The sequence below is a fragment of the Microcaecilia unicolor genome, chromosome 1, assembly GCF_901765095.1.
Source record: "Microcaecilia unicolor chromosome 1, aMicUni1.1, whole genome shotgun sequence".
In the NCBI taxonomy this organism is placed as follows: Eukaryota; Metazoa; Chordata; class Amphibia; order Gymnophiona; family Siphonopidae; genus Microcaecilia; species Microcaecilia unicolor.
The window spans coordinates 339,369,696-339,394,798 of record NC_044031.1 but is presented as its reverse complement, the minus strand read 5'-3'; the positions used below and the strand labels follow the sequence as shown (position 1 = coordinate 339,394,798).

At 50.4% G+C, this 25,103-nt stretch overlaps 1 protein-coding gene across 1 annotated transcript in view; it reads left to right on the top strand.

Annotated features, from left to right (window-relative positions):
- DROSHA (drosha ribonuclease III) overlaps positions 1–25,103 on the top strand; it is a 552,432-nt gene that overhangs the window by 415,008 nt on the left and 112,321 nt on the right. The window contains exon 22 of the mRNA XM_030216759.1: positions 20,286–20,356. Coding sequence (XP_030072619.1) covers positions 20,286–20,356 — 71 coding nt within the window. The remainder of the gene's footprint in view (positions 1–20,285; positions 20,357–25,103) is intronic.

Genomic DNA, 25,103 nt, shown 5'->3' with positions numbered 1-25,103 from the left:
TTTTTTGTTTCACTAGGTTGTGTACTGGTGTTTTAGAGCCCGGTGTAATTACAGTGCTGCCTTTCCCCGCATAAGGTTGTAGCTCATTCTGCCCTTGGAATTAGTGCTGTTATGGTTTGGTAAGGTTATGAGTGTGTTTTTACACAAGTTTGTGTACAGTGTTTTGCAGTGGAGAGGTTGTGTGTTGGCCTTACTGAGGTGGCATCAAAACATCAGAAAGGGTGTAGAGCCTAAATCATGACACACTACCTCTTGAAGGATCTACATATGGTCATTAATAAAAGGAGCTCATTGTGAACATTATCTCTACAGGAGAATTGTGATATTATGATCCCTTGTTTCATATTGTTGACGGTCTGCATTTTCCATATGGGTGGTATATTGGTGTATTAGGGTCTGCCCAGTGTAATATTTATGGTACAGTAAGGTTCTGAGTGTGTTTTTGCACAAATTTGTTCATAGTGTTTTGCAGTTGAGCGATTGTAGTTAGTATATGCTTTGAGCAACCACTTTATTCTTTGACATATGATACATATGTATTCTCCGAGGACAAGCAGGCTGCTTGTTCTCACGACTGGGTTGACGTCCACGGCAGCCCCCACCAACCGGAACAAAACTTTGCGGGCGGTCCCGCACGCAGGGCACGCCCACCGCTTGCACGGCCGTCTTCCCGCCCGTGCGCGACCGTTCCCGCTCAGTCTTTTCTTTTCCGCGCTGGAGAGAGCCGCGTTCATCTCTCTCTCTGTCAGCCCCGGAAACCGGATCGCACTTTCGCCGCGAACTTTTTTCTCTTTCGTTGTTCTCCGTTTTCTCTTTTATTTTGTGTAAAAAAAAAAAAATGCTGAACTTTGTTTTTCCCTCGTCTTTTAGCGGGGGTGTCTCGTTGCGGCCTTGTGGCCCGCGCAGTCGATTTATTTTCGAGGTGTGATTTTTACCGCCACCATCGACGACTTTGACTTCGCCGACGCGATTTTTCCGTCGATGTCCTCGAAGGTCCCGAGTGGATTTAAAAAGTGTGGTCGGTGCGGCCGGCATATTTCGCAGACAGACACCCACGCTTGGTGCCTCCAGTGCCTCGGGCCGGAGCACGATACCAAGACGTGCACCTTGTGTCTCGGTCTCCGGAAACGGACACAGGTAGCGAGGCAAGTTCTTCAGGACCGTCTTTTTGGAACTTGCGCCGGCCCCTCGACGTCGACTTCGACGGCATCGGTGTCGACGGCCGGATCTTCGGTACCGGTATCGATGTCTACGAAATCGGCACCGACGGCACCGACCCCAGGAGCACAGGTCCCGTCGGCCCGCCGGTCCTCCCGAGACGGCAGGGGTGAGAGGCTACGTGGGCAATCGGCCCCGGTCACTCCCTCTACCCAGGGCCCTCGCGACCGAACCCTGTCGGACCCAATTCCTCGAGGCCGAGGGGGATCCACTTCCTCCTCTTTTGTCCCACCGAGCGCCGATGACGGGCACCGTAAAAAGGCGAAGAAGCACCGTCATCGGTCGCCCACGATGCATCCGGCTCCCGGCGCCAGGGATGAGTCGACGCCGAGGAAGCGGCAGCGTCGAGAGGAGAGGTCCCCCTCTGTAGTAGAGGTATCAGCACGTCAGGGTGCCAGCACTTCGGTGCAGTTTCCTGGACCCGAGCAGCTTCCGGCACCGACACCTCTACTGGCCCCCTCGTCTTTCCCGACAGCGGGCCTGGACGAGTGCCTCCGAGCCATCCTTCTGGGGATCCTGGAAGGGCTGATGCGCCAGACTGTGCCGGCGCCGGGGGTGCTTGCGCCCTCGGCACTGTTGATGGAGGCGCCGGCGTGCTCTAGCCCGGTGCCGAGGCCTTCGACGCCGCTTGCGGCGCCGGTCTCCGACCACCACGCAGGTGGAGTCCCCGTCGATGGAGGGAGCTTCATCCCCGCCGGCATGGGACTCCACCGCTCGACGACGCCACCGAGGCCTCGGTGCCTCGACGTCGAGCCGGGCCCGGTTGAGGACTGAGTTGCAGGAGCTCATGTCCGACACCGAGGAAGAGGCCTCGTGGGGGGAGGAGGAGGACCCCAGATATTTCTCCTCAGAGGAGTCTGTGGGCCTTCCCTCCGACTCCACTCCTTCACCAGAGAGAAAGCTCTCACCACCTGAGAGCCTCTCCTTTGCCTCCTTGGTCAGGGATATGTCTATTTGCATTCCCTTTCCCGTGGTCTCTGTGGATGAGCCGAGGGCTGAGATGCTCGAGGTCCTCGACTATCCATCACCACCTAGAGAGTCCTCCACGGTGCCGTTGCATAATGTCCTCAAAGAGACACTGCTTCGGAACTGGTTGAGACCATTATCTAATCCCAACATCCCCAAGAAAGCGGAGTCCCAATACAGGATCCACTCGGACCGAGAGTTAATGCGGCCCCAATTGCCTCATGACTCGGCGGTCGTGGACTCTGCTCTCAAGAGGGCACGGAGTTCGAGGGATACTGCTTCGGCGCCCCCGGGGCGGGAGTCTCGCACTCTGGACTCGTTTGGGAGGAAGGCCTACCAATCTTCCATGCTCGTGACCCGCATCCAGTCTTACCAGCTCTACACGAGCATCCACATGCGGAATAATGTGAAGCAACTGGCGGACCTGGTCGACAAGCTCCCCCCGGAGCAGTTCAGGCCTTTTCAGGAGGTGGTCAGGCAGGTGAAGGCGTGCAGAAAGTTCCTGTCCAGGGGTATATATGACACCTGTGATGTGGCATCTCGTGCTGCGGCCCAAGGTATAGTGATGCGCAGGCTCTCATGGCTGCGTGCCTCTGACCTGGACAACCGCACCCAGAAGAGACTGGCCGACGTCCCTTGCCGGGGGGATAATATTTTGGGTGAGAAGGTCGAGCAGTTGGTGGACCAACTACATCAGCGGGAAACCGTCCTCGACAAGCTCTCCCACCGGGCGCCTTCAGCATCCACCTTAGCAGGTGGACGTTTTTCCCGGGCCAGGCAGGCTGCGCCCTATGCCTACAACAAGCGTAGGTACACTCAGCCGGCCCGAAGGCCTCATCAGGCACAGGGACAGTCCCAGCGCGCTCATTCCCGTCAACAGCGTGCGCCTAAGCAGCCCCCTGCGCCTCCACAGCAAAAGCCGGGGGCGGGCTTTTGACTGGATCCACGGGAACATAGCCGCCATCAAAGTATCCGTACCGGACGATCTGCCAGTCGGGGGGAGGTTAAAATTTTTTCACCAAGGTGGCCTCTCATAACCTCCGACCAGTGGGTTCTCCAAATAGTGCGGTGCGGATACGCCCTGAATTTGGCCTCCCCTCCACCAAATTGTCCTCCGGGAGCTCAATCCTTCAGCTCCCATCACAAGCAGGTACTTGCAGAGGAACTCTCCGCCCTTCTCAGCGCCAATGCGGTCGAGCCCGTACCACCCGGGCAGGAAGGGCAGGGATTCTATTCCAGGTACTTCCTTGTGGAAAAGAAAACAGGGGGGATGCGTCCCATCCTAGACCTGAGAGGCCTGAACAAATATCTGGTCAAAGAAAAGTTCAGGATGCTTTCCTTGGGCACCCTTCTGCCAATGATTCAGAAGAACGATTGGCTATGTTCCCTGGATTTAAAGGACGCATACACTCACATCCCGATACTGCCAGCTCACAGACAGTATCTCAGATTCCGCCTGGGCACACGGCATTTTCAGTATTGTGTGCTGCCCTTTGGGCTCGCCTCTGCCCCACGGGTGTTCACGAAGTTCCTCGTGGTGGTCGCGGCGTATCTACGCAAGCTGGGAGTGCACGTGTTCCCATATCTCGACGATTGGCTGGTCAAGTACACCTCAGAGGCAGGAGCTCTCCGGTCCATGCAGTGCACTATTCAATTCCTGGAGCTGCTGGGGTTTGTGATAAATTACCCAAAGTCCCATCTCCAGCCAGCCCAATCTCTGGAATTCATAGGAGCTCTGCTGAATACTCAGACGGCTCAGGCCTTCCTTCCCAAAGCGAGGGCCAACAACCTCCTGTCCCTGGCTTCCCAGACCAGAGCGTCTCAGCAGATCACAGCTCGGCAGATGTTGAGACTTCTGGGTCATATGGCCTCCACAGTTCATGTGACTCCCATGGCGCGTCTTCACATGAGATCTGCTCAATGGACCCTAGCTTCCCAGTGGTGCCAGGCCACCGGGAATCTAGAAGATGTATATGGAGCATGAGCTACCAGGGCTTGAAGCTCACTGACCCTACGAGCTGAAGTAACTGCCACCAAGAAAATGACCTTCCAGGTCAAGTACTTCAGATGGCATGAATTCAGTGGCTCAAAAGGAGGCTTCATCAGCTGGGTGAGGACAACGTTGAGATCCCATGACACTGCTGGAGGCTTGACAGGGGGCCTTGACAAAAGCAAGCCTCTCATGAATCGAACGACTAAAGGCTCTCCAGAGATGGCTTTACCCTCCACACGATAATGGTAAGCACTAATCGCACTAAGGTGATTCCTTACTGAGTTGGTCTTGAGGCCAGACTCTGATAAGTGCAGAAGGTATTCAAGCAGGTTCTGTGCAGGACAAGAACGAGGTTCTAGGGCCTTGCTCTCACACCAAACGACAAACCTCCTCCACTTGAAAAAGTAACTCTTTTTAGTGGAATCCTTCCTAGAGGCCAGCAAGACACGGGAGACACCCTCAGACAGACCCAAGGAAGCGAAGTCTACGCCCTCAACATCCAGGCCGTGAGAGCCAGAGACTGAAGGTTGGGGTGCAGAAGCGCTCCGTCGTTCTGCGAAATGAGAGTCGGAAAACACTCCAATCTCCACGGTTCTTTCGGAGGACAACTCCATAAGAAGAGGGAACCAGATCTGAAGGGGCCAAAAGGGCGCTATCAGAATCATGGTGCCGTGGTCTTGCTTGAGCTTCAGTAAGGTCTTCCCCACCAAAGGTATGGGAGGATAAGCATACAGGAGGCCGGTCCCCCAATGGAGGAGAAAGGCATCCGACGCTAGCCTGCCGTGTGTCTGTAGTCTGGAACAGAACAGAGGCAGCTTGTGGTTGGTCTGAGAGGCGAAAAGGTCCACCGAGGGGGTGCCCCACTCTCAGAAGATCTTGCGTACCACTCTGGAATGGAGCGACCACTCGTGCGGTTGCATGACTCTGCTCAGTCTGTCGGCCAGACTGTTGTTTACGCCTGCCAGGTATGTGGCTTGGAGGAGCATGCCGAACTGGCAGGCCCAACGCCACATCCCGACGGCTTCCTGACACAGGGGGCGAGATCCGGTGCCCCCCTGCTTGTTGATGTAATACATTGCAACCTGATTGTCTGTCCGAATTTGGATAATTTGACAGGACAGCCGATCTCTGAAAGCCTTCAGTGCGTTCCAGACCACTCGGAGCTCCAGGAGGTTGATCTGCAGATCTTTTTCCTGGAGGGACCACAGACCCTGGATGTGGAGCCCATCGACATGAGCTCCCCACCCCAGGCGAGATGCATCCGTCGTTAGCACTTTCGTGGGCTGAGGAATTTGGAATGGGCGTCCCAGAGTCAAATTGGTCCGAATGGTCCACCAGTGCAGTGAAGTGCGGCAACTGATGGAGAGGCGGATGACATCTTCTAGATTCCCGGTGGCCTGGCACCACTGGGAAGCTAGGGTCCATTGAGCAGATCTCATGTGAAGACGCACCATGGGAGTCCTTGAAGCTACTTTGGACGTCAAACCCAAGCTGCACCTTTTGTCTTTTAACCCATCATTGACCAAGATAATATTGTAAAACCAGTACTAAGAAGGGTGCAATGTTTGGACAAATAACATATAAAGAAGAGGTGGTGACCCAGATGCAGCCATGTTTTGGCTGAATGCCTGCCTCAGCGGTCTGAAACGGGGACCTTTCTCCTTTTTATTTTTATGTATCCTTTGACCCTCTACTGATTTTCTCCTTTTAACCTACAAATGCACTCGATCTACAGCCCCTCCCTACCTCTCTACCCTCATCTCCCCTTACATTCCTACCCGTAACCTCCGTTCTCAAGACAAATCCCTCCTGTCGGTACCCTTCTTCACCACCGCCAACTCCAGGCTCCGCCTTTTCTGCCTCGCCTCACCCCATGCCTGGAATAATCTCCCTGAGCCCATACGCCAGGCCCCCTCCCTGCCCATCTTCAAAGCCTTGCTCAAAGCCCACCTCTTCAATGTCGCCTTCGGCACCTAACCATCATACCTCTATTCAGGAAACCTGGACTGCCCCTACTTGACATTTTGCCCTTTTAGATTGTAAGCTCCTTGGAGCCAGGGACTGGCCTTTATGTCAGTTTATGTTAATGTGTACAGCGCTGCGTAACCCTAGTAGCGCTCTAGAAATGTTAAGTAGTACTAGTAGTAGTAATTACTTAAAGTGTGAATTATAAAACAGACATGGGCACTGAACAAGTGAATAGGAGTTACAATTTAAAAGTAGCCTTAAAAAGGTGGGCTTTTAACCTAGATTTGAAGATGGCCAGAGATGGAGCTTGACGTACTGACTCGGGAACCAAGATAAAAGGAACGGAGTCTGGAGTTGGCAGTAGATGAGAAGGGTACAGATAAGAGAGAGTTATCCGATGAATGGAGTTCCCAGGGGGGGAGTGTAGGGAGAGATAAGAGTGGAGAGGTACTGAGGAGCTGCAGAGTGAATACACTTGTAAGTCAATAAGAGGAGTTTCAACTCTATGTGGGAACGAATAGGGAATCAGCTTTTGCATATTAGTAGTAAACAGCAGGGCCGATCTTAGGCAGGGGCAACAGGGGCAACCGCATAGGGCCTCGCGCTCCCAGGGGCCCCACTGTGGCCTTGACATCTCTACCTTGCTCCCTGCTGTTTCTGTCTCCTCTCCTGTTTAGAGAACTTCACGGGAGCTAAAAGAATGCACGGTGATCAAAGCTTTGCCTCCCCTCCCCCGAGCTGCAGGGTGCCCTCTCGGCACATACTGTATGCTACATTGGTGATCTAGTGGATTTTTCGAGGCAGGAAAGATTCCCATTCTTTGCTGCCTCTGACCCTTTTGCTGCCACATCGCTTTTTAAACATGGCTGCTGAGACTTCCTGCCGTGGCCTCGTGAGACTTCTGCAGCCATTTTAAAGAAGATGTGGCAGCAAGAGGGCCAGCGGCAGCGGGCAAGAAAGACTGTGGATCTTTCCTGCCCTGAAGAATCCACTAGACCACCAGAGTGGCTTGAGGTATGTGCCAGGAGGGCACCCTGCAGCTCGGGGGAGCGGGAAGGAGGTCTGGAATATGTGGGAGGGGAGAGTACTGTTACCTTTTTTTTTTTTTTAATCTGTTTCCCCCTCCTCGCGCAGCCGGATCCCTGTGCACTCAAAACAAGCAAGCAAGGAGTAGGCGACCCGCAGGGGGAGGAATGCTGGCTTCGGCCTAACCCCTGATAAGTTTCCTTGGCTGAGAGGTGCCCAGCTGTACCACCGGCTACCTTTCAGGTGCTGTGGAGGGTATGCAGCTCATCTGCATATCCTTTTCAGCCTTCTCCAAGGTGACTCCTATGTCCACTCCGATCCACTCAGGGCCTCCGCTCTAGGTGTCCAGCGTCAGGTGCTGTGGAGGACTTGCAGCCCTACTGCATATCCTCACACCTGTATCCGGGGTGACTCCCAGATCCACCCCTATCTTCCCAGGGCCCTCGCTCCAGGTGCCCAGAGTTTCCAGGTGCTTTTTGGCTAGGATCAGGCGACCCTCAGGTGGAGGAATGCTGGCTTCGGCCTAACCCCTGTTAAGCCTTTCCTCGGCTGAGAGGTGCCCAGGTGCTGTGGAGGACTTGCAGCTCATCTGCATATCCTTTACAGCCTTCTCCGGGGTGACTCCCAGGTCCACTCCGATCCACTCAGGGTCTCAGCTGTAGGTGCCGCACGCTGTCAGGTGCACGGAGCATTTTCTCTTTACATTTATTTTTCTCCCAGTTACTACTTATGGCTCCAATACACTTTTTCTTCTTGGTACTGTCCCTAATCTGTTTCTCCATCTGAAACCACTGTACACTGCAGGAACACATTGTCCACCCTCTGTATTGATCAGCTCACCATCTCTTTTTTTCCTCTTCCTTTTTCTCAGCTCTCAACCTTCAACATTTCCTTCCATTCATTCATCCATCTCCTTTCTATCTGAGTACATCTCGCCTTCGTCGTTGTCGTCACACCTCTCCTACTCTTCTCCGTACTCTTTTGCTCCTCCTGCTCTCAACTGGGGACATTAATCCCAATCCTGGTCCTTCACATCAGCTCTCATCCTATTTGTGCAGGTCACACCGTGATATCTCCATTCTAATTTCTGTTCCTCTCCTCCCCCCTTCTTCCCTGCCTTTCTCTTGCGTTCTGTGGAATGCCCGCTCTGTCTGTAACAAACTTTCCTACATCCATGACCTCTTTATCTCTTGTACTCTCCATCTGCTTGCCCTAACTGAAACTTGGCTTTACCCTGAAGTCTCTGCTTCAGTCGCGGCCCTATGCCATGGAGGTTATCTTTTCTCCCATACTCCTCTCCCGGTTGGCCGCGGAGGTGGAGTCGGGCTACTACTTTCACCCTCTTGTAGATTTCAGCCTCTTCTTCCACCTCAGTCTCACTGGTTTTCTTCCTTCAAAGTCCACTCCATCCGTCTATTTGCTCCTCTGTCTCTCCGTGTAGCAGTCATTTATCGACCCCCTGATAAGTCCCTTTCTTCCTTTCTCACTGACTTTGATGCCTGGCTTTCTTTCTTTTTTGAACCTTCATCTCCTTCCCTCATTCTTGGGGATTTTAACATTCTTGCTAGTGATCCCTCTGACTCTTATGCTTCTCAGTTTCTTGCTTTAACATCCTCTTTCAATCTTCAACTGTGCTCCACTGCCTCCACTCAACAGAATGGCCACTGTCTTGATCTTATCCTCTTCTCAAACTGCTCACTCTCCAGTTTCTGTGCCTCAACTCTTCCCCTCTCTGACCTTCATCTGATAACTTTCACACTTAAACACCCTCATCCCCAGTCCCGTCCGATCTTAACCAATACATTTAGGAATCTTCAGGCTATTGACCCTTCTACTCTGTCCTCCAGTGTTTCAAATCTCTTCTCTACCACTATGTTGTTCAAGTATTTTTTCATGGAGAGAGTAGTGGATGCTTGGAATGCCCTCCCGTGGGAGGTGGTGGAAATAAAACAGTAACGGAATTCAAACATGCATGGGATAAGCATAAAGGAATCCTGTGCAGAAGGAATGGATCCTCAGGAGCTTAGTCGAGATCGGGTGGCAGAGCCGGTGGTGGGAGGCGGGGCTGGTGGTTGGGAGGCGGGGATAGTGCTGGGCAGACTTATACGGTCTGTGCCAGAGCCAGTGGTGGGAGGCGGGGATAGTGCTGGGCAGACTTATACGGTCTGTGCCAGAGCCAGTGGTGGGAGGCAGGGATAGTGCTGGGCAGACTTATATGGTCTGTGCCAGAGCCGGTGGCGGGAGGCAGGGCTGGTGGTTGGGAGGCGGGGATAGTGCTGGGCAGACTTATACGGTCTGTGCCCTGAAGAGCACAGGTGCAAATCAAAGTAGGGTATACACAAAAAGTAGCAGATATGAGTTATCTTGTTGGGCAGACTGGATGGACCGTGCAGGTCTTTTTCTGCCGTCATCTACTATGTTACTATGTAAGTCTGTCATTGAGGCTGTCTCTTCCTATAGTACTGTTCTCTCCTCTGCTCTGGATACTCTCGCTTCTCCCATTCCCCGTTCTGTAAAACGTACCAAACCCCAGCCTTGACTGACCTCTAGAATCCGCTAACTACGTTCCTGTGCCCGTTCTGCCGAACGCCTTTGGCTGAAATCCCGTGCCCAAGCTGACTTCATACATTTCAAATTCTTGCTGACCTCCTTCCAGTCTGCTCTTTTACTTGCCAAACAGGACAATTACATCCAGTTGACAAATTCTCTTGGCTCAAACCCTCGACGTCTCTTTGCCACACTGAACTCTCTCCTCAAAGTGCCTTCACCTCCAACTCCCCCTTCACTTTCTGGCTGAGTACTTTCATGATAAGGTTCACAGGATTAAACTTGAATTTTCAGCCAGGTCACCTCCACCTCTCCTTCCCTTAGTCCATTCTCTCAACCCTCCAACCCCTGCCTCCATTTCTGAAATCACTGAAGAGGAAACTACATATCTTATTTTCTCCTCAAAACTAACTACCTGTTCCTCTGATCCTATTCCCACCCATCTACTTAACACTCTCTCCTACTGTCATCCCTTTTATCTGTCATATCCTCAGTCTTTCACTTTCCACTGCGACTGTTCCTGATGCCTTCAAACATACCGTAGTCACACCACTCCTTAAAAAACCTTTATTGGACCCTTCCTGTCCTTCAACTATCGCCCCATCTCCCTCCTCCCTTTCCTATCCAAGATACTTGAACATGCTGTTCACTACCGTTTCCTTGACTTTCTTTCATCTCAAGCTATTCTTGATTCACTTCAATCTGGCTTTTGCCCCCTTCATTCAACTGAAATAGCGCTTGCTAAAGTCTCCAATGGATCTGTTCCTGGCCAGATCCAGAGGTCTCTATTGTATCCTCATCCTTCTCGATCTATCTGCTGCTTTTGACACTGTTGATCACAGCCTACTCCTTGATACGCTGTCCTCACTTGGATTTCAGGACTCTGTTCTTTCCTGGTTTTTTTCTTATCTCTCCCAGCGTACCTTTAGTGTATACTCTAGTGGATCCTCCTCTACTTCTATCCCATTGTCAGTTGGTGTACCTCAGGGATCTGTCCTGGGACCTCTTCTTTTCTCCATCTATACTTCTTCCCTTGGTACTCTGATCTCATCCCATGGTTTTTAGTATCATCTTTATGCTGATGACTCCCAGATCTACCTCTCCACACCAGAAACCTCAGCCGAAATCCAGACCAAAGTATCAGCTTGCCTGTCTGACATTGCTGCCTGGATGTCTCAGCGCCATCTGAAACTAAACATGACGAAGACTGAGCTTCTTATCTTTCCCCCTAAACCAACCTCTCCTCCTCCCCCATTCTCTATTTCTCATCCTTCCTGTCTCATCAGCTCGTAACCTTGGGGTCATATTTGACTCCTCCCTCTCCTCTGCACATATTCAGCAGACTGCTAAAACCTGTCGTTTCTTTCTCTATAATATCACCAAAATTTGCCCTTTCCTTTCTGAACACACTACCAGAACCCTTATCCACACTCTTATCATCTCTTGCTTAGACTATTGCAACTTGCTTCTCATAGGTCTTACTTAGCTATCTCTCTCCTCTTCAATCTGTTCAAAATTCTGCTGCACGACTAACATTTTGCCAGTGTCGTTATGCTCATATTAGCCCTCTCCTCAAGTCACTTCACTGGCTTCCTATCCGTTTCCGCATACAGTTCAAACTCCTCTTATTAACCTATTAGTGCATTCATTCTGCAGCTCCTCAGTACCTCTCCACTCTCATCTCTCCCTACATTCCTCCCCGGGAACTCCATCCACTGGGTAAATCTCTCTTATCTGCACCCTTCTCCTCCACCACTAACTCCAGACTCCATTCCTTTTATCTTGCTGCACCATATGCCTGGAATAGACTTCCTGAGCCGGTACGTCAAGCTCCATCTCTGGCCGTTTTCAAATCTAAGCTAAATGCCCACCTTTTTGATGCTGCTTTTAACTCCTAACCCTTATTCACTTGTTCAGAACCCTTATTTCCTTGTCATCAGTATCAGATGAATCCATTAACTGATGGGTTATGTCCGCCTACCAGCAGGTGGAGATAGAAAACACTGAAAAACCATAGTGCTCTATGGACGGCTAGCTCCATCTGCCTTCAGTATTGCTCTATCTCCCAGCAGGTGTGGATGTAGCTTGATCAGCTCCTGGAAAAATTCTGCCTGGGGTGGCTCCTGTGCTGTTGTCAGTTGAAGCAGGGGTGTTGTGGCTGGTGGTGCCCACTTTGAACGCATATAGGTTCGCCCTTTCCCTGCCTTACCCGTCCCCCTGCCTACCGGAGTACCTCTGTTGCTGCTTGCCTCCAACTTTCCTCACAGCGTTAAAAAAAAAAAATACGCATTGGTTCTGCGTGGCTATTCTGAGGCTATTTTCCACGTGCAGCTTGACCGGAGCTCGTTTGACTTGGTCTTTTGAGGTGAGAGTGGTGCCCAGTTCCTACGGGGAGGTCATGCGGACGCCGTTCCGATCGGGGTAAGTTTTGGCGCGAAGCTGCCATTTTACTTAAATAATTCCATCCGGTCGGACGATGGCTGCTGAAGCAGTTAAATGCTGCTCCCGTTGTGGTAAACGTAGATCAGCAGCGGGGCTCTGTGAGACGTGCTCTTTAGACGCTAGAGCTGGTACGAGCATGGTGAGCGATGATTCTTGCCGCTCAATGGAGCTGGCAGCGGGCGCCATTTTGGAAGCGCCGCACGCCTCGACCCTCGCTGTGGCAGAGGAGTCTGAGTGTAGGGGGATGCCTCGATTAGAGGCTACCAGAGGAGCTCCCGTTCCCGTTTCTCCTGAGTCAGAGACGGAGGGTCAGGGTGAGTGTTTCTCCCCAGAGTTTGTGCTTTTAATGCATAAAGCTTTCATGCTGAAAAGAGCTCTGCCGCACGTGTCTGACGCTGCGCTGCTACCTGGTTTCCCCCTGGGTGTTGATGGCCCGGGGTTGGCTGATTCCGCTGAGCGTTGGAAGGACGCAAAACACAGATGGGTAAATTCCCCGTCGGAGAGTGGCGCACTTCCCTTCCCTCCCTCCCTCTCCCCCCCCCCCCCCCCCCCCGGTGGTCAGGTGGTGTGGATTCTGAGGGTTCTGGCAGGGCCTCTTGGTCTGAAGAGCCAGAGGAAAGTGCCGGTTTACCACTGGATCTGGATGATCCCAATGCGGTGAGGATTTTCCACCGCGATGAGCTGCCAGCACTCATTTTGGACGCCTTGCATGCCCTCTCGATTGATGATCCTGCCAAGGGCGAGGCCTCCTCTGGTAATCCGAGGATGGCGAGTACTAAGAAGCCTGCTCGAGCCTTTCCTGTGCATGACTCCATCCAAGAGTTTATTTCAGCTCAATGGTCTGAACCCGAAGGGCCTTTGAAAGTGGCCAGGGCTATGGGTCAGCTTTACCCTCTAAGTGAGGAGCACTTGGCCCCTTTGGGGATGCCTAAAGTGGACGCCTTGGTCACGGCAGTGACTAAGAGGACCACCCTCCCCGTAGAGAGAGGGGTTGCCCTGAAAGACATACAGGACCGGCGGCTTGAATCCGCATTGAAACGGTCATTTGAAATCTTGGGCCTCGCTTTAAGGGCATCTGTATGCAGTTCCTGTGCTGCCCTGGCCTGCCTTTCTTGGTTACAACAGGCAGTGGAACAGCCTGCAGATGGTGCAGAGTCCCTCGCTGAGGTTGCACCGTGGATGGAGTCGGCCCTGTCATTTTTGGCTGACGCCCTCTATGATCTGGTCAGAGCTTCGGCTAAACAGATGTCTGTGGCGGTTGCGGTCCGCCGCCTTCTATGGCTACGGCATTAGTCGGCTGACATGGCCTCTACGCACAGGCTGGTGAAGCTTCCCTTTCGGGGCCACCTGTTATTTGGAAAGGAGCTGGAGAAGATTGTGAAAGACCTGGAGGACCCTAAACCCCAGCGCTTACCCGAGGATAGACCGAGGCTTTCTTCCAAGGGTTCTGTGTGGCCCTCTTCTTCCAGACCTCACTGCCGTGAAGCTCGCAGGTATCGCCCGGGTCGCTCTGCTGGGGTTTCTCAACGGGCCCGTTTTCAGCAGAGGAACTCCTATCACTCGGACAAGCGTTCCGCAGCGGCCGGTTCAAGGCCTGGAGTTCGGGGGTGGGCCGCTCAATGACAGGGCGCCGGTCCATTCCTCGATTCCTGCAGTAGCAGGACGTCTTTCCCTCTTTCTCGAGGAATGGACCAAGATTACCTCCGATCAGTGGGTCCTGGACCTGATCAGAGAAGGTTACCAATTGGAATTCAGCATCCCGGTGAGAGACGTGTTTCTGGAGTGCCGATGCGGTACTGCTGTCAAACGGGCGGCGGTAGAGGAGACCTTGCAAGTCTTGTTTCACCTTGGAGCGGTGATCCCTGTTCCTCCCGCCGAACGCGGCTGCGGTCGCTACTCCATTTACTTTGTGGTGCCTCGAAAAGGCGGGTCTTTCCGACTGATCCTCGACTTAAGGTCAGTCAACGAGGCACTAAGAGTGCGACATTTTCGCATGGAAACCCTGCGCTCCGTCATTGCAGCGGTACAGCCAGGAGATTATCTTACGTCTCTGGACCTAAAAGAAACTTACTTGCACATTCCTATTTGGCCCCCGCATCAACGGTTTCTCCGGTTTGCGGTGTTGGGAAAACATTTCCATTTTCGGGCCTTGCCTTTTGGCCTCGACACAGCTCCCCGCACCTTTTCCAAGGTTATGGTGGTAGTAGTTTCTTTTCTCAGGCGACAGGGTATCTGGATTCCCCCATACCTCTACGACTGGCTCATCAGAGCGGATTCGGCAGACGAAAGTCGTCTGACCACAGCCAGAGTGGTCTCAGTACTGCAATCTCTGGGCTGGGTCATCAATATACCAAAAAGTTACCTGACCCCCTCGCAATCTCTCGAATATTTGGGGGTCCGGTTCGACACGGCATCGGGGTTTGTCTTTCTACCCAACCAAAGGCGGTGCAAGCTTCAGAATCAGGTCCGTCTGCTCCTGAGGATGCCTCACTTGCAAACTTGGAACTTTGTCCAGCTGCTGGGTCGATGACGGCCACTTTGGAGGTAGTGCCATGGGCGAGAGCGCACTTGAGACCTCTGCAGATTGCCCTGCTTCAACGATGGTCTCCAATATCCCAGGATTATCAACGCAGACTCAAGTGGCTCCCTGCTGCCCGGCTCAGTATGGAGTGTTGGCTGTCCGACAGCATGCTGCGGCGGGGAATGCCGCTAGCACTTCCCTCTTGGTGCCTGGTGATAACCGATGCCAGCCTGGTCAGCTGGGGAGCACATTGCAAGGGAAGCTATGCCCAGGGCCTGTGGACACCTGCGGAATCGGGATGGTCCATCAATCGTTTGGAACTGAGAGCGATATTCCAGGCTCTTTTGGCCTTTCACAAGACTCTGGAGGGTCTGGCTGTCAGAGTTCTGTCAGACAACACGACAGCTGTGGCCCACATAAATCGCCAGGGCAGCACTCAGTGCAGAGCACTGGCCACGGAGGCCGCTCAGATTTGCCACTGGGCCGAGCTATATCTGCAGCTTCTGTCAGCAGCTCACATTGCAGGTCAGAGCAACAAGCAAGCCGATTTTCTAAGCAGGCATCAAATCGACCCAGCGGAGTGGGAACTAGCAGACGAAGTGTTTCTTCAGATCTGTGCCAAATGGGGAACGCCCATAGCGGATCTAATGGGGTCAAGCGCAAATGCCAAAGTCCTGTGCTTCTTCAGCAGACGGAGAGATCCTCGCTCTGCGGGGTTGGATTCCTTGGCTCAACCCTGGCCTCCTGCATGTGTTCCCTCCTTGGCCCTTGATAGGGCGAGTCCTGCGAATTCGGCTACATCAAGGAGTGGTGATTCTCATTGCCCCGGATTGGCCCAGGCGGCCGTGGTACGCGGACCTCCGGCGGATGCTGGTGGAGGCCCCTCTTCGTTTGCCTCTGGTACCAAACCTGTTGATGCAGGATCCGGTGACCATGGAGGATCCCTGCCGCTTTGGTCTTACAACATGGCTCTTGAGAGGGCGCAATTGAGAGACAAAAGCTATTCTAACAAGGTCATCTCCACTCTCTTGCAGGCCCGCAAGCGGTCCACTTCCGTTGCTTATGCTCGGATCTGGCACCAGTTTGAGGTATGATGTGTTTCAAAGGCGATCACACCCACGAGGGCTACAGTCTACAGTGGAGGAGTGGCCTAGTGGTTAGGGTGGTGGACTTTGGTCCTGGAGAACTGAGGAACTGAGTTCGATTCCTGGCACAGGCAGCTCCTTGTGACTCTATGCAAGTCACTTAACCCTCCATTGCCCCATGTAAGCCGCATTGAGCCTGCCATGAGTGGGAAAGCGCGGGGTACAAATGTAACAACAACAAAAAAAAATACTGGTGGTTTTTTTTTGCAGGATGGTCTACAAAAAGGCTTGGCCTACAGTTCCCTGCGAGTGCAAGTGGCAGCATTGGCATGCTTTCGAGGGAAGGTCTCTGGCCTTTCCCTGGCCGCTCATCCGGACGTTGCCCGATTTCTAAGAGGGGTGCTCCGGCTTCGCCCTCCAGTGCGGCTGCTGTGTCTGGCTTGGAACCTGGGGCTGGTGTTGAAGGCGCTCCAGTGTTTGCCCTTCGAGCCGCTGAGGCGAGCGTCGGAGAAGGATGTGACTCTAAAGACAGTCTTTTTGGTGGCCATAACTTCGGCGAGACATGTGTCTGAGCTCCAGGCTCTGTCCTGTCAAGACCCCTTTCTGCAATTCTCAGAGTCCGGAGTTACAGTGCGTACTGTGCCTTCTTTCCTACCTAAGGTGGTTTCAGCGTTTCACCTAAACCAGCCCATTTATCTGCCCTCCTTTACTAGGGAGGAGTTTCCGGAATCTTTTGGGCAGTTACATCTTCTGGATGTTCGCAGGGCTCTATTGCAGTATCTACAAATGTCAAATGACTTTAGGACCTCTAATCACCTTTTTGTCTTGTTGTCAAGTCCTCGTAGAGGGTCTCCGGCGTCTAAGGCCAATATAGCCCATTGGCTCAAAGAAGTAATTTTTTCTGCATATCTGCTGTCAGGGCGGTCTCCGCCTGACGCGTTTAAAGCGCATTCCACCGTATTTGGTCTTGAAGAAGCCAACCAGATGATCAATGTGGACTAATGAATTAGATGAGTAATATCTGGGGATAATCAGGTTAATACCATGTTTTCTGTTTACTGTTTAATTGATCTCCTTGTCTTATCTCACTCTCCCTATTTTTCTTCGCTTTGTGGTCTAAGAAAGAGAAAGATTGTATATAATCCATATAGCTAGTTGAGATTGTTTTCTTCTTATCTTGTATTAATGTGCAGTCATCTCTGTATTACTGTTTGCAAGTGACCCTTGTAAAATGAAAAATTATAAATAAATGATTTAATAATAAAGCGCATTCCACGAGAGCAGTTTCCTCCTCGTGGGCTGAAACAGGAGCACTCTCTCGTCATAAGATCTGTAGTGCGGCTACTTGGGCTTCTAAGCTCTCCTTCGTCCGGCATTACAAGCTGGATGTTGCAGCAAAGCGGGACACGCAGTTTGGAGCGCAAGTGCTTGCTCAGGGAGTGACAGATTCCCGCCCTAACTAGGGAGTGCTTTTGTACATCCCATCAGTTAACGGATTCATCTGCTGCTGATGACAAGGAAGGGAAAATTAGGTTCTTACCTTGGTAATTTTCTTTCCTTTCGTCACAGCAGATGAATCCATGATCCCTCCCTGTCTGTTTATTTGTTCAGTTGTTTCCTGCAGACATGTTCCTTCATTGGGAGAAGTTGGAAAACAGTCTTCAGGATTTCTGTTCTGTTACAGGAGGTTGAGATCGTCCCTCCTTTTGTGTGATTGTTGCTCCTGTTCTGGGGCATTCGTTCGCTGTGAGGAAAGTTCATGCTATTCTACTTTGAGGATACACTCTGCTTTGGAAATTTCGAATACTGAAGGCAGATGGAGCTAGCCGTCCATAGAGCACTATGGTTTTTCAGTGTTCTCTATCTCCACCTGCTGGTAGGCGGACATAACCCATCAGTTAATGGATTCATCTGCTGTGACTAAAGGAAAGAAAATTACCAAGGTAGAACCTAATTTTCCCTTTATCATCCTCACTTTAATATTCCCTTATCTCTTGTTTGTCCTGTTTGTCTGTCCTAATTAGATTGTAAGCTCTGTCGAGCAGGGACTGTCTCTTCATGTGCAAATGGCGCTGCGTACGTCTAGTAGCGCTATAGAAATGATAAGTAGTAGTAGTAGTAAACCTATATGCTGCTGCATCCATGTCTTTCTTTATTGTTGGTGGATTTTTTATTCTCAGATTTTCAAACATGCTGGCTTGTGCATACAGATTGTACACAGGAAGTATAATAACAGAATAACTTTTTATAAGTAGAGTAGTAATTTGTTATAAATCGTAATCGGTGTGTCATTTGGAGGGGCTGGTTAAAGGGACGCCCTAGTACTGTTATAATCATGCAGAGATGTTTTTTTCTCCTGGTAAAGGGCCACTAAATAGACACCATGTTATGAGAATCAGGTGCTGAACATTTAGAGTTTCTATCAATCTATTTATTTACTTATTTATTGCATTTATATCCCACATTAAACATGAATTAGGTTGAAACCTGGGCGCATTTAACATATTTTTTTCCCTGTGTCTACATCAAAAGAAAAAAGATGCTCCTTTTGCTTTGTGGAATGCAGTTGTATATTATAAAAAAGCAGTTGCCTTTTTTTATTACTACTATTTCACAGAAAAGGTATTGGATAGTAAGGGAAGGGTTTCCTTCGTACAGAACTGTACAGAATCAATCTAAATGTGCCAACACTGTCCCATTCAGCACACTATTAGCTGCCAAGTTCATAGAAATTATGTTCAGTGGAAAATAAATCTGTTGGCTCAGGCTACTTGCTGTGTGAATAGTCAATCACTGTTTCATTATTGCTACCAAGTATTACATATTAAGGACATTTGTTTTAATTCATTTATCCAGTTCTTACATGCACATGGTTTTGCTTTTTAAACCCAAAGGTTTCCTATGATAGTGTTCTGCTTATCTGAATTAGTTTTTCTGTACAAGTTTTGCTTGATTTGTCTTTCTGTGAAATAAAATTTTTTTAAAACACATCTTGTTAACAAGGGGTGGGGCTAGTTGGGGCGAGGGCCCCACCGAACTGGTCTGCATGGGGCCCCGCAATTGCTAAGACCGGTCCTGGTAAGCAGTTGACTTTGGAGAAAGAAGAGGATGTAGTGCTTATTCTCTAGGACTTATCAGCAGTATTCAACACAATTGAACCATATTCATTAACAGAATGTTTATTAAGATGTGACATCTATGAGACTATATTAAATGGCTCCTGTCATTTGTAGCTGTTAGTACATTTGTGGTATGATAGAATGGTAGGGCTTCCTCATGTTATAGTTTTGTCCCCATTACCTTTTTAATCTGTATTTAGTGGCCTAGGGGGGAGGTTACTAGGATATCACATTTACACAGATGACATTCATTGGAAGGTGACCAGGGGTGGTAATAAAATAATTTGAATGTTTGAGAGAGAGAGAGAGAGAGAGAGAGAGAGAGAGAGAACTTTGCATCATCTGAAATTAAATGCCACGGATTGAAAAGCAAATAAATTGTTAAGTTGCAAGCTAGTTCAGAAACCAGAAATTGGAGGTGTTCAAACTAATCCAAAAGCTGAGGTGAAGAGTTACTGTATGATGGTTTAAATTTTCAAAAAACACATTCCATAGGTGTTATGGTCAGCTTTCTGTGGTTTGAGGCAAATGAGACAGATCCATCTTCATTTGGATCAGAATTCTGTGGCTACTGTATTCCATTTGTTGGTTAATGAGTAAAATAGATTACAACAATGCTCTTTATCATGGCCTTTTGGAGATTACAGGACAGTGCCCTCAACTGTTAGAAAACTTGACTATAAAGCTGATAACAGGAGTGGCCTAGTGGTTAGGGTGGTGGACTCTGGTCCTGAGGAACTAAGTTCAATTCCCACTTCAGGCACAGGCAGCTCCTTGTGACTCTGGGCAAGTCACTTAACCCTCCATTGCCCCATATAAGCCGCATTGAGCCTGCCATGAGTGGGATAGTGCGGGGTACAAATGTAACAATTATTATTATTATAACAGGAGCATATAAATATGAAAATATCACATATTTTGTATTCTCATTGGCTCCCTTTTAAGTGGAGGGTTGATTTTAAAGTTCTGATTATATTTAGATTTTCTTATTTTAGTGAACTATCTTATTTGGCATTTTATATTAAATATAAGTGCCACAGAGGACACTGAAAGCCCAGCATCAGCCATTATTGAATGTACGCTCATTGAGTGAGGTTCCTCATACCTCCATGAGGAATCAGATGTTTTGTTATTATGGACCTATGTTAGGGAACTCTTTGCCCTTAGAACTGCATAGAGGACATAAAAATTTGAGTTTTCCCCAAAAAAGCCTGGATTTTTGTTTGAACTTCTGAGTGATAAAAGGATTTACAACGGGTTGAGTAATTTTTCTATTATTTTTATTGTATTATCATTTTTTTAAATTGTACTCTGTCTAGATATGAAAATGTTAGGCAGGTAAGCATATACAAATAAATACCAGTGATATTCCACATTGCTATTCTATTTCCATCATACAGGAGCTGTTTATTTGGAGGGAAGTCTAGAGGAAGCTAAACAATTATTTGGCCGGCTCCTGTTTAATTCTCAGGTATTTCTGTTTTAGTTTTTTTGGGGGGGTGGGGAGGAGGGAAAGTTGGATTCATATCTTGAATTTTTTTTTATAGAACTCTGAAATCCTGTTCATAAATCAGGCCTTAAACCAAACTTATTTAGCTCTTCAGATTTGTTGTTGAGTAAATGCTCTTCTCTGAAGATAAGCAGGCCATTAATTCTAACAAGTGGATAACGCAGCACCGCGTTGCCCAGTCCGAAGCTTATAACAAGCTTTATAGAGATGTTCCATTGTGCATGTGTGCCTTCCCACCTGTCGCGAGGGCACAGTTACCGCAGTTGTTCTGCGGTGAGAAGACTGCATCTGTGGTTTCTTTTTACTCCTGGTCTGGAAGAGCTTTTATTTAAGGTGCCCTTTCGGCTTCTTTTCGCAATTTGTTGCTGTGCCTTCTTTAGGCCTTTCTCCTCTTCTCTTATATTTTTAGTTCTTTTTGCATTTTTTTACGTTTCCTTTATTTTTTGTGACTTAAGCCGTGTTTAGGCCTAGTCTCTGGTCGGGTCTTTCCCATGACTTTTTTCTGGTGCCTTGCCCCTTTTTTCGGGCAGCATTGCGTCTTTTCATTTGCCTTTGGAAATTTTTCCTTCTATGTCCACTAAAGTACCCAGTGGCTTTAAGCACTGTTCCCAGTGCAATCGGGTGGGAGAGGTTCCATGGGATTGGAGACGAGCTTATGTGGTCCCTCTTCACACAAGTGGGGACAGAGAAGAAGTAGTAAACTACAGGTCAGTGCCTCACAATAGTGGTAGTAAAAATAATGGAGTCACTGCTGAAGGAAAAGATAGCTAATTTTCTAGAAGCCAACAGGCAACATGGCACCTGAGGATAAGGCCGTCCTTGAGCACGGTTGGGTTGGTGTGCCACTGGTAAACAGCCTATTTATCCATTTATTGTTGGTTATGTTTATATTTTGTGATTGCTTAGGGCCTGATCATAACCCTTCCAGCTGTGTTCTTTGTCTTTGTATGAAGAAGAGGACTCAGGTGTCCAGAGATGCTCAACGCAAGAAATATTTTGGAGCCAGGTCCTCTACATCAGCATTGAGGTTGGTGGTGTTGATGTCAAAGACTGATTCGGCATTGGGTGCATCGGTCCACATGGCTGCTTCAAGACCCATAGACACTGGGAGCAGTCGGGTGGGTCTCCACCTGTCTGGATGCCAGCTGCTGGATAGGGCCTGTAGGACCGACCAGTGTCGGACCAGACCCCGAGGCAACATGAGGATTTGACGCTGTCCTTGTTGGCACCGAGGAGTCTCGGACACCGAGCTTCCGGGTGAAGGCCAAGAAACATCAGCATCAGTCTTCCTCAACGCATGGTGCTGGGAGCTCCAGGGCGTTGAGGGAGTTGGCACCATAGAAACATCGTCACCGGGAGGATCACTCTTCCTCTGTCCAGGAGGTATAGATGCATCTGTCTCCAGGCAGCCAAGACCCGACTCCCGTTTCGACCCCATCAGTTCTGCAGCCTGTCTCGGAGCTGGCACCCCAGTCTTTCCTGGTGTGGGCCTCAATGAGTGTATCCAAGCCTTGCTCCCTGAACTGCTGGATGGTCTTATGCAAAGATGTGCATCGGTTTCGGGGGTGCTTGTGCCTGCCCTACTGCCTGTTGCAGCCCCACTTGGCCATCAGCCAGTGGTGCAGCCCCGGTGTCGACTACCACCTATGCTGTCCCTTGAACGTCAGTGGAGGAAGCTTCGCTGGAGTCGAGACAGAGGCTGGCTTCTCGATATCCCTTTCGGGAACATGGCTTCTCAAAGTCAAGATAGGCTCGGTCCCAGCCTTCCCATGAGGAGTTTCTATCTGATACCAATGAGGAACGCTTGTGGGAGTCAGAGGAGGATCTAAGGTACTTTTCCTCAGATGAGTCCTATGGAATTCTCTCTGATCCCTCCCCTCCACCTGAAAGGAGAAAATCTCTTCTGGAGAGCCTTTCGTTCCTCTCTTTTGTGAAGGAAATGGCTGTGTCTATTCCATTTTGTTTGGAATTGGAGGACGAGTCCAGGGCTAAGATGCTCAAAGTCCTGGACTACGAGTCCCCTCCTAGGAAGTCTGTGACTGTCACTGTCCATGAGGTATTCAAGGAAGTCCTCGATAGGAACTAGGAGTCCCCTCTGTTGGTCCCTGTCCTGCCCATGAAGATCAGCACGATGTATCAGATCCACTGTACACCTGGTTTTGATGGGACCCAATTGCCTCACAATTCCACAGTGGTGGACTCCACTTTTAAGAGAGCCAGGAGTTCTGGAGACTATGCCTTGGTGCTCCCAGGCAGAGAAGCTAGTGACTTGGACTCTTTTGGGAGAAAGATGTTCCAGGCCTCAGTGTTCATGTCGTGTATACAATCTTACCAGCTCTTTATGAGCTTGTACTTGCGGGACTCTGTGCACAAGCTGTTGGACTTGGTGGACTCTCTCCCAACAGAGCAGGCCAAGTCAGTACGCCAGTTGGCAAAGCAGCAGAAGGTGTGTCATAAGTTCTTGGCCAGGGGCGCCTATGATACCTTGATGTAGCTTCCAGGATCTCTGCTCAAAATATAACAATGCACAGGCTCTCATGGTTACGTGTTTCTGACTTGGAACAGTCGGTTCAGCAGAGGGGGGATAACCCTTTCGGAGAGCAGATTGAGGAGGTTGTTGTCCAAATCAAAAAACATACTGATACGATCTCTTCTCTCACCCGCCAGGCACCGTCTGCATCAGCCTCCTCATTTAGGAGGTCTTTTGACAAGTCTAGGAGGGGTGCCTGCTACCCACAGAGATGTAGATACACCACCTCTTCTCGCCAGCATGCTCAGGCTCAGTCCCAGCTTGCCTAAGGCCCTTCTGCTCCCCAGTCGAAGCAAGGTACGAGTTTTTGACTGGCTCCAGCAGAGCATAGCCACTGTAAAAGTGTCCATCCCGGATGACTTACCAGTTGGGGGGAGGATGAAGGTTTTCTACGAAAGGTGGCCCCTTGTAACCTCCGATTGGTGGGTTCTTTAAATAGTCCTCCTCGGATATGCCCTCAATTGGCTTCAAAAACCTCCAAATTGCCCACTGAGAGCTCATTACTTCAGCTCTCACATGAGCAGGTACTTGCAGAGGAACTCTTCTCCCTTCTGAAGTCCATGCGGTCGAGCCCATTCCACTATGGAAAGAAGGGCAGGGATTCTGTTCCAGGTACTTCCTCGTGCAAAAGAAGATGGGGCATGCATCCTATCCTAGAACCTAAGGGCTCTGAACAAATTCCTGGTCAAAGAAAAGTTCAGGATAGTTTCCCTGGGCACCCTTTGCCCCATGATTCAGGAAAACAATTGGCTATGCTCTCTGTACTTGAAGGATGCATGCACACACCAGAAGTATCTCTGATTCCATATCATCAAGCTGATCAATCCATAGACTGGTGGGTTGTGTCCATCTACCAGCAGGTGGAGATAGAGAGCAAACTTTTGCCTCCCTATATGTGGTCATGTGCTGCCGGAAACTCCTCAGTATGTTCTCTATCTCAGCAGGTGGTGGTCACACACAGCAGCAGCTCTGGCTAGGCCTCCAAGCCTAATCCTTAGGTTTTGTTGAGGCCTGGGGTTGAGGGCTCTTTTGAGCAAGTGCAAACCTGGTGGTGCCAGGTCCCTCCTTTTCTCCCCCCTCCCGCTGGCTCCGTTTAAAAAAAAAAATATATATATTTTTAAACGTCTTTAAAGGCGTTTAATTCGACGTTTCTTTAAACGTTCATTGCAGCTACTCACTGGGACACCAGTTCGTTACAGCTTGGAGCGGCAAGCAGGTAATTTTACCTTTTTATAGCGGGCAGGGGGTTCCCCGATTCTTCTCCTCGTGGCAATGGCGTCGGAGGGCGAGGGCGCAAAGGGTCGCTCCCCGGATCGCTGGAGCGCTTCTAGAGGGGATGCGGGGGTTTTACAACCTGATTCGCCCTTGATGGGTGATAGTTTAGTGACCGATGAATGTCCCGGTCGTTCCTCCGGCGTGGCGGTTTTTTCCCGCCATAAACGCCCATCCCCCGCTCCTCGCCTCCGCCATCTTGGCCGGCCACGCGGCTCGGACGGCTTCTTCGGGGCCGCCCTTGAGGTTGGAGACATTAATGCCATGAACGCCCTTAATTTGGGCGACGGCACAAAAGCGGCTAAAGTTAAGCGCCGTTCTTCCCGCGCGGCTCCTTCACGGAGTTTCGCGCCGGACGCCATTTTGGATGCGCAGCATGTCTCTCCCCCGCTATTGCGAGCGCCGGTTGAGAGTGCGTCTAGGGCTGTTGCCCAGGCTGCGGAAGTGCACAGTCTTGGGGGTTTCTCCCCCGAGTTTGTTTTGCTGCTGCATCAGGCTTTCCTCATGCAAAACGCTGCCCCTGCTCCCTCTTCTGATAAAGAGGTTGAGGTTCCCAGAGGTAAACGCCCTCGGGTTGATTTCCAGGCCTTGGAGGACTTTTGTCTCCTCCGATGTAGATGAGGGCAGCGTGTCTGAGGTCTCCCAACGATCCTTTGCGGATTCCTTGGAGGAGATAGATCCCCGCTCGGCTGGAGCGGATGACCCCTCTGCAGCGCGGCTTTTTAGCCCAGAGGATTTGCCCAACCTGTTGTTACAGGCCATGGACACTTTGAAGATTTCCTCTCCGGAGGACGTCTCTCCCTCAGCCCCTGTTGGCTCTGCCATTATGCTGGGGACGAAGCGCCCTCCTAGAACCTTCCACGTGCATGATGCCATGCACACCCTAATTGCGGCTCAATGGGATGT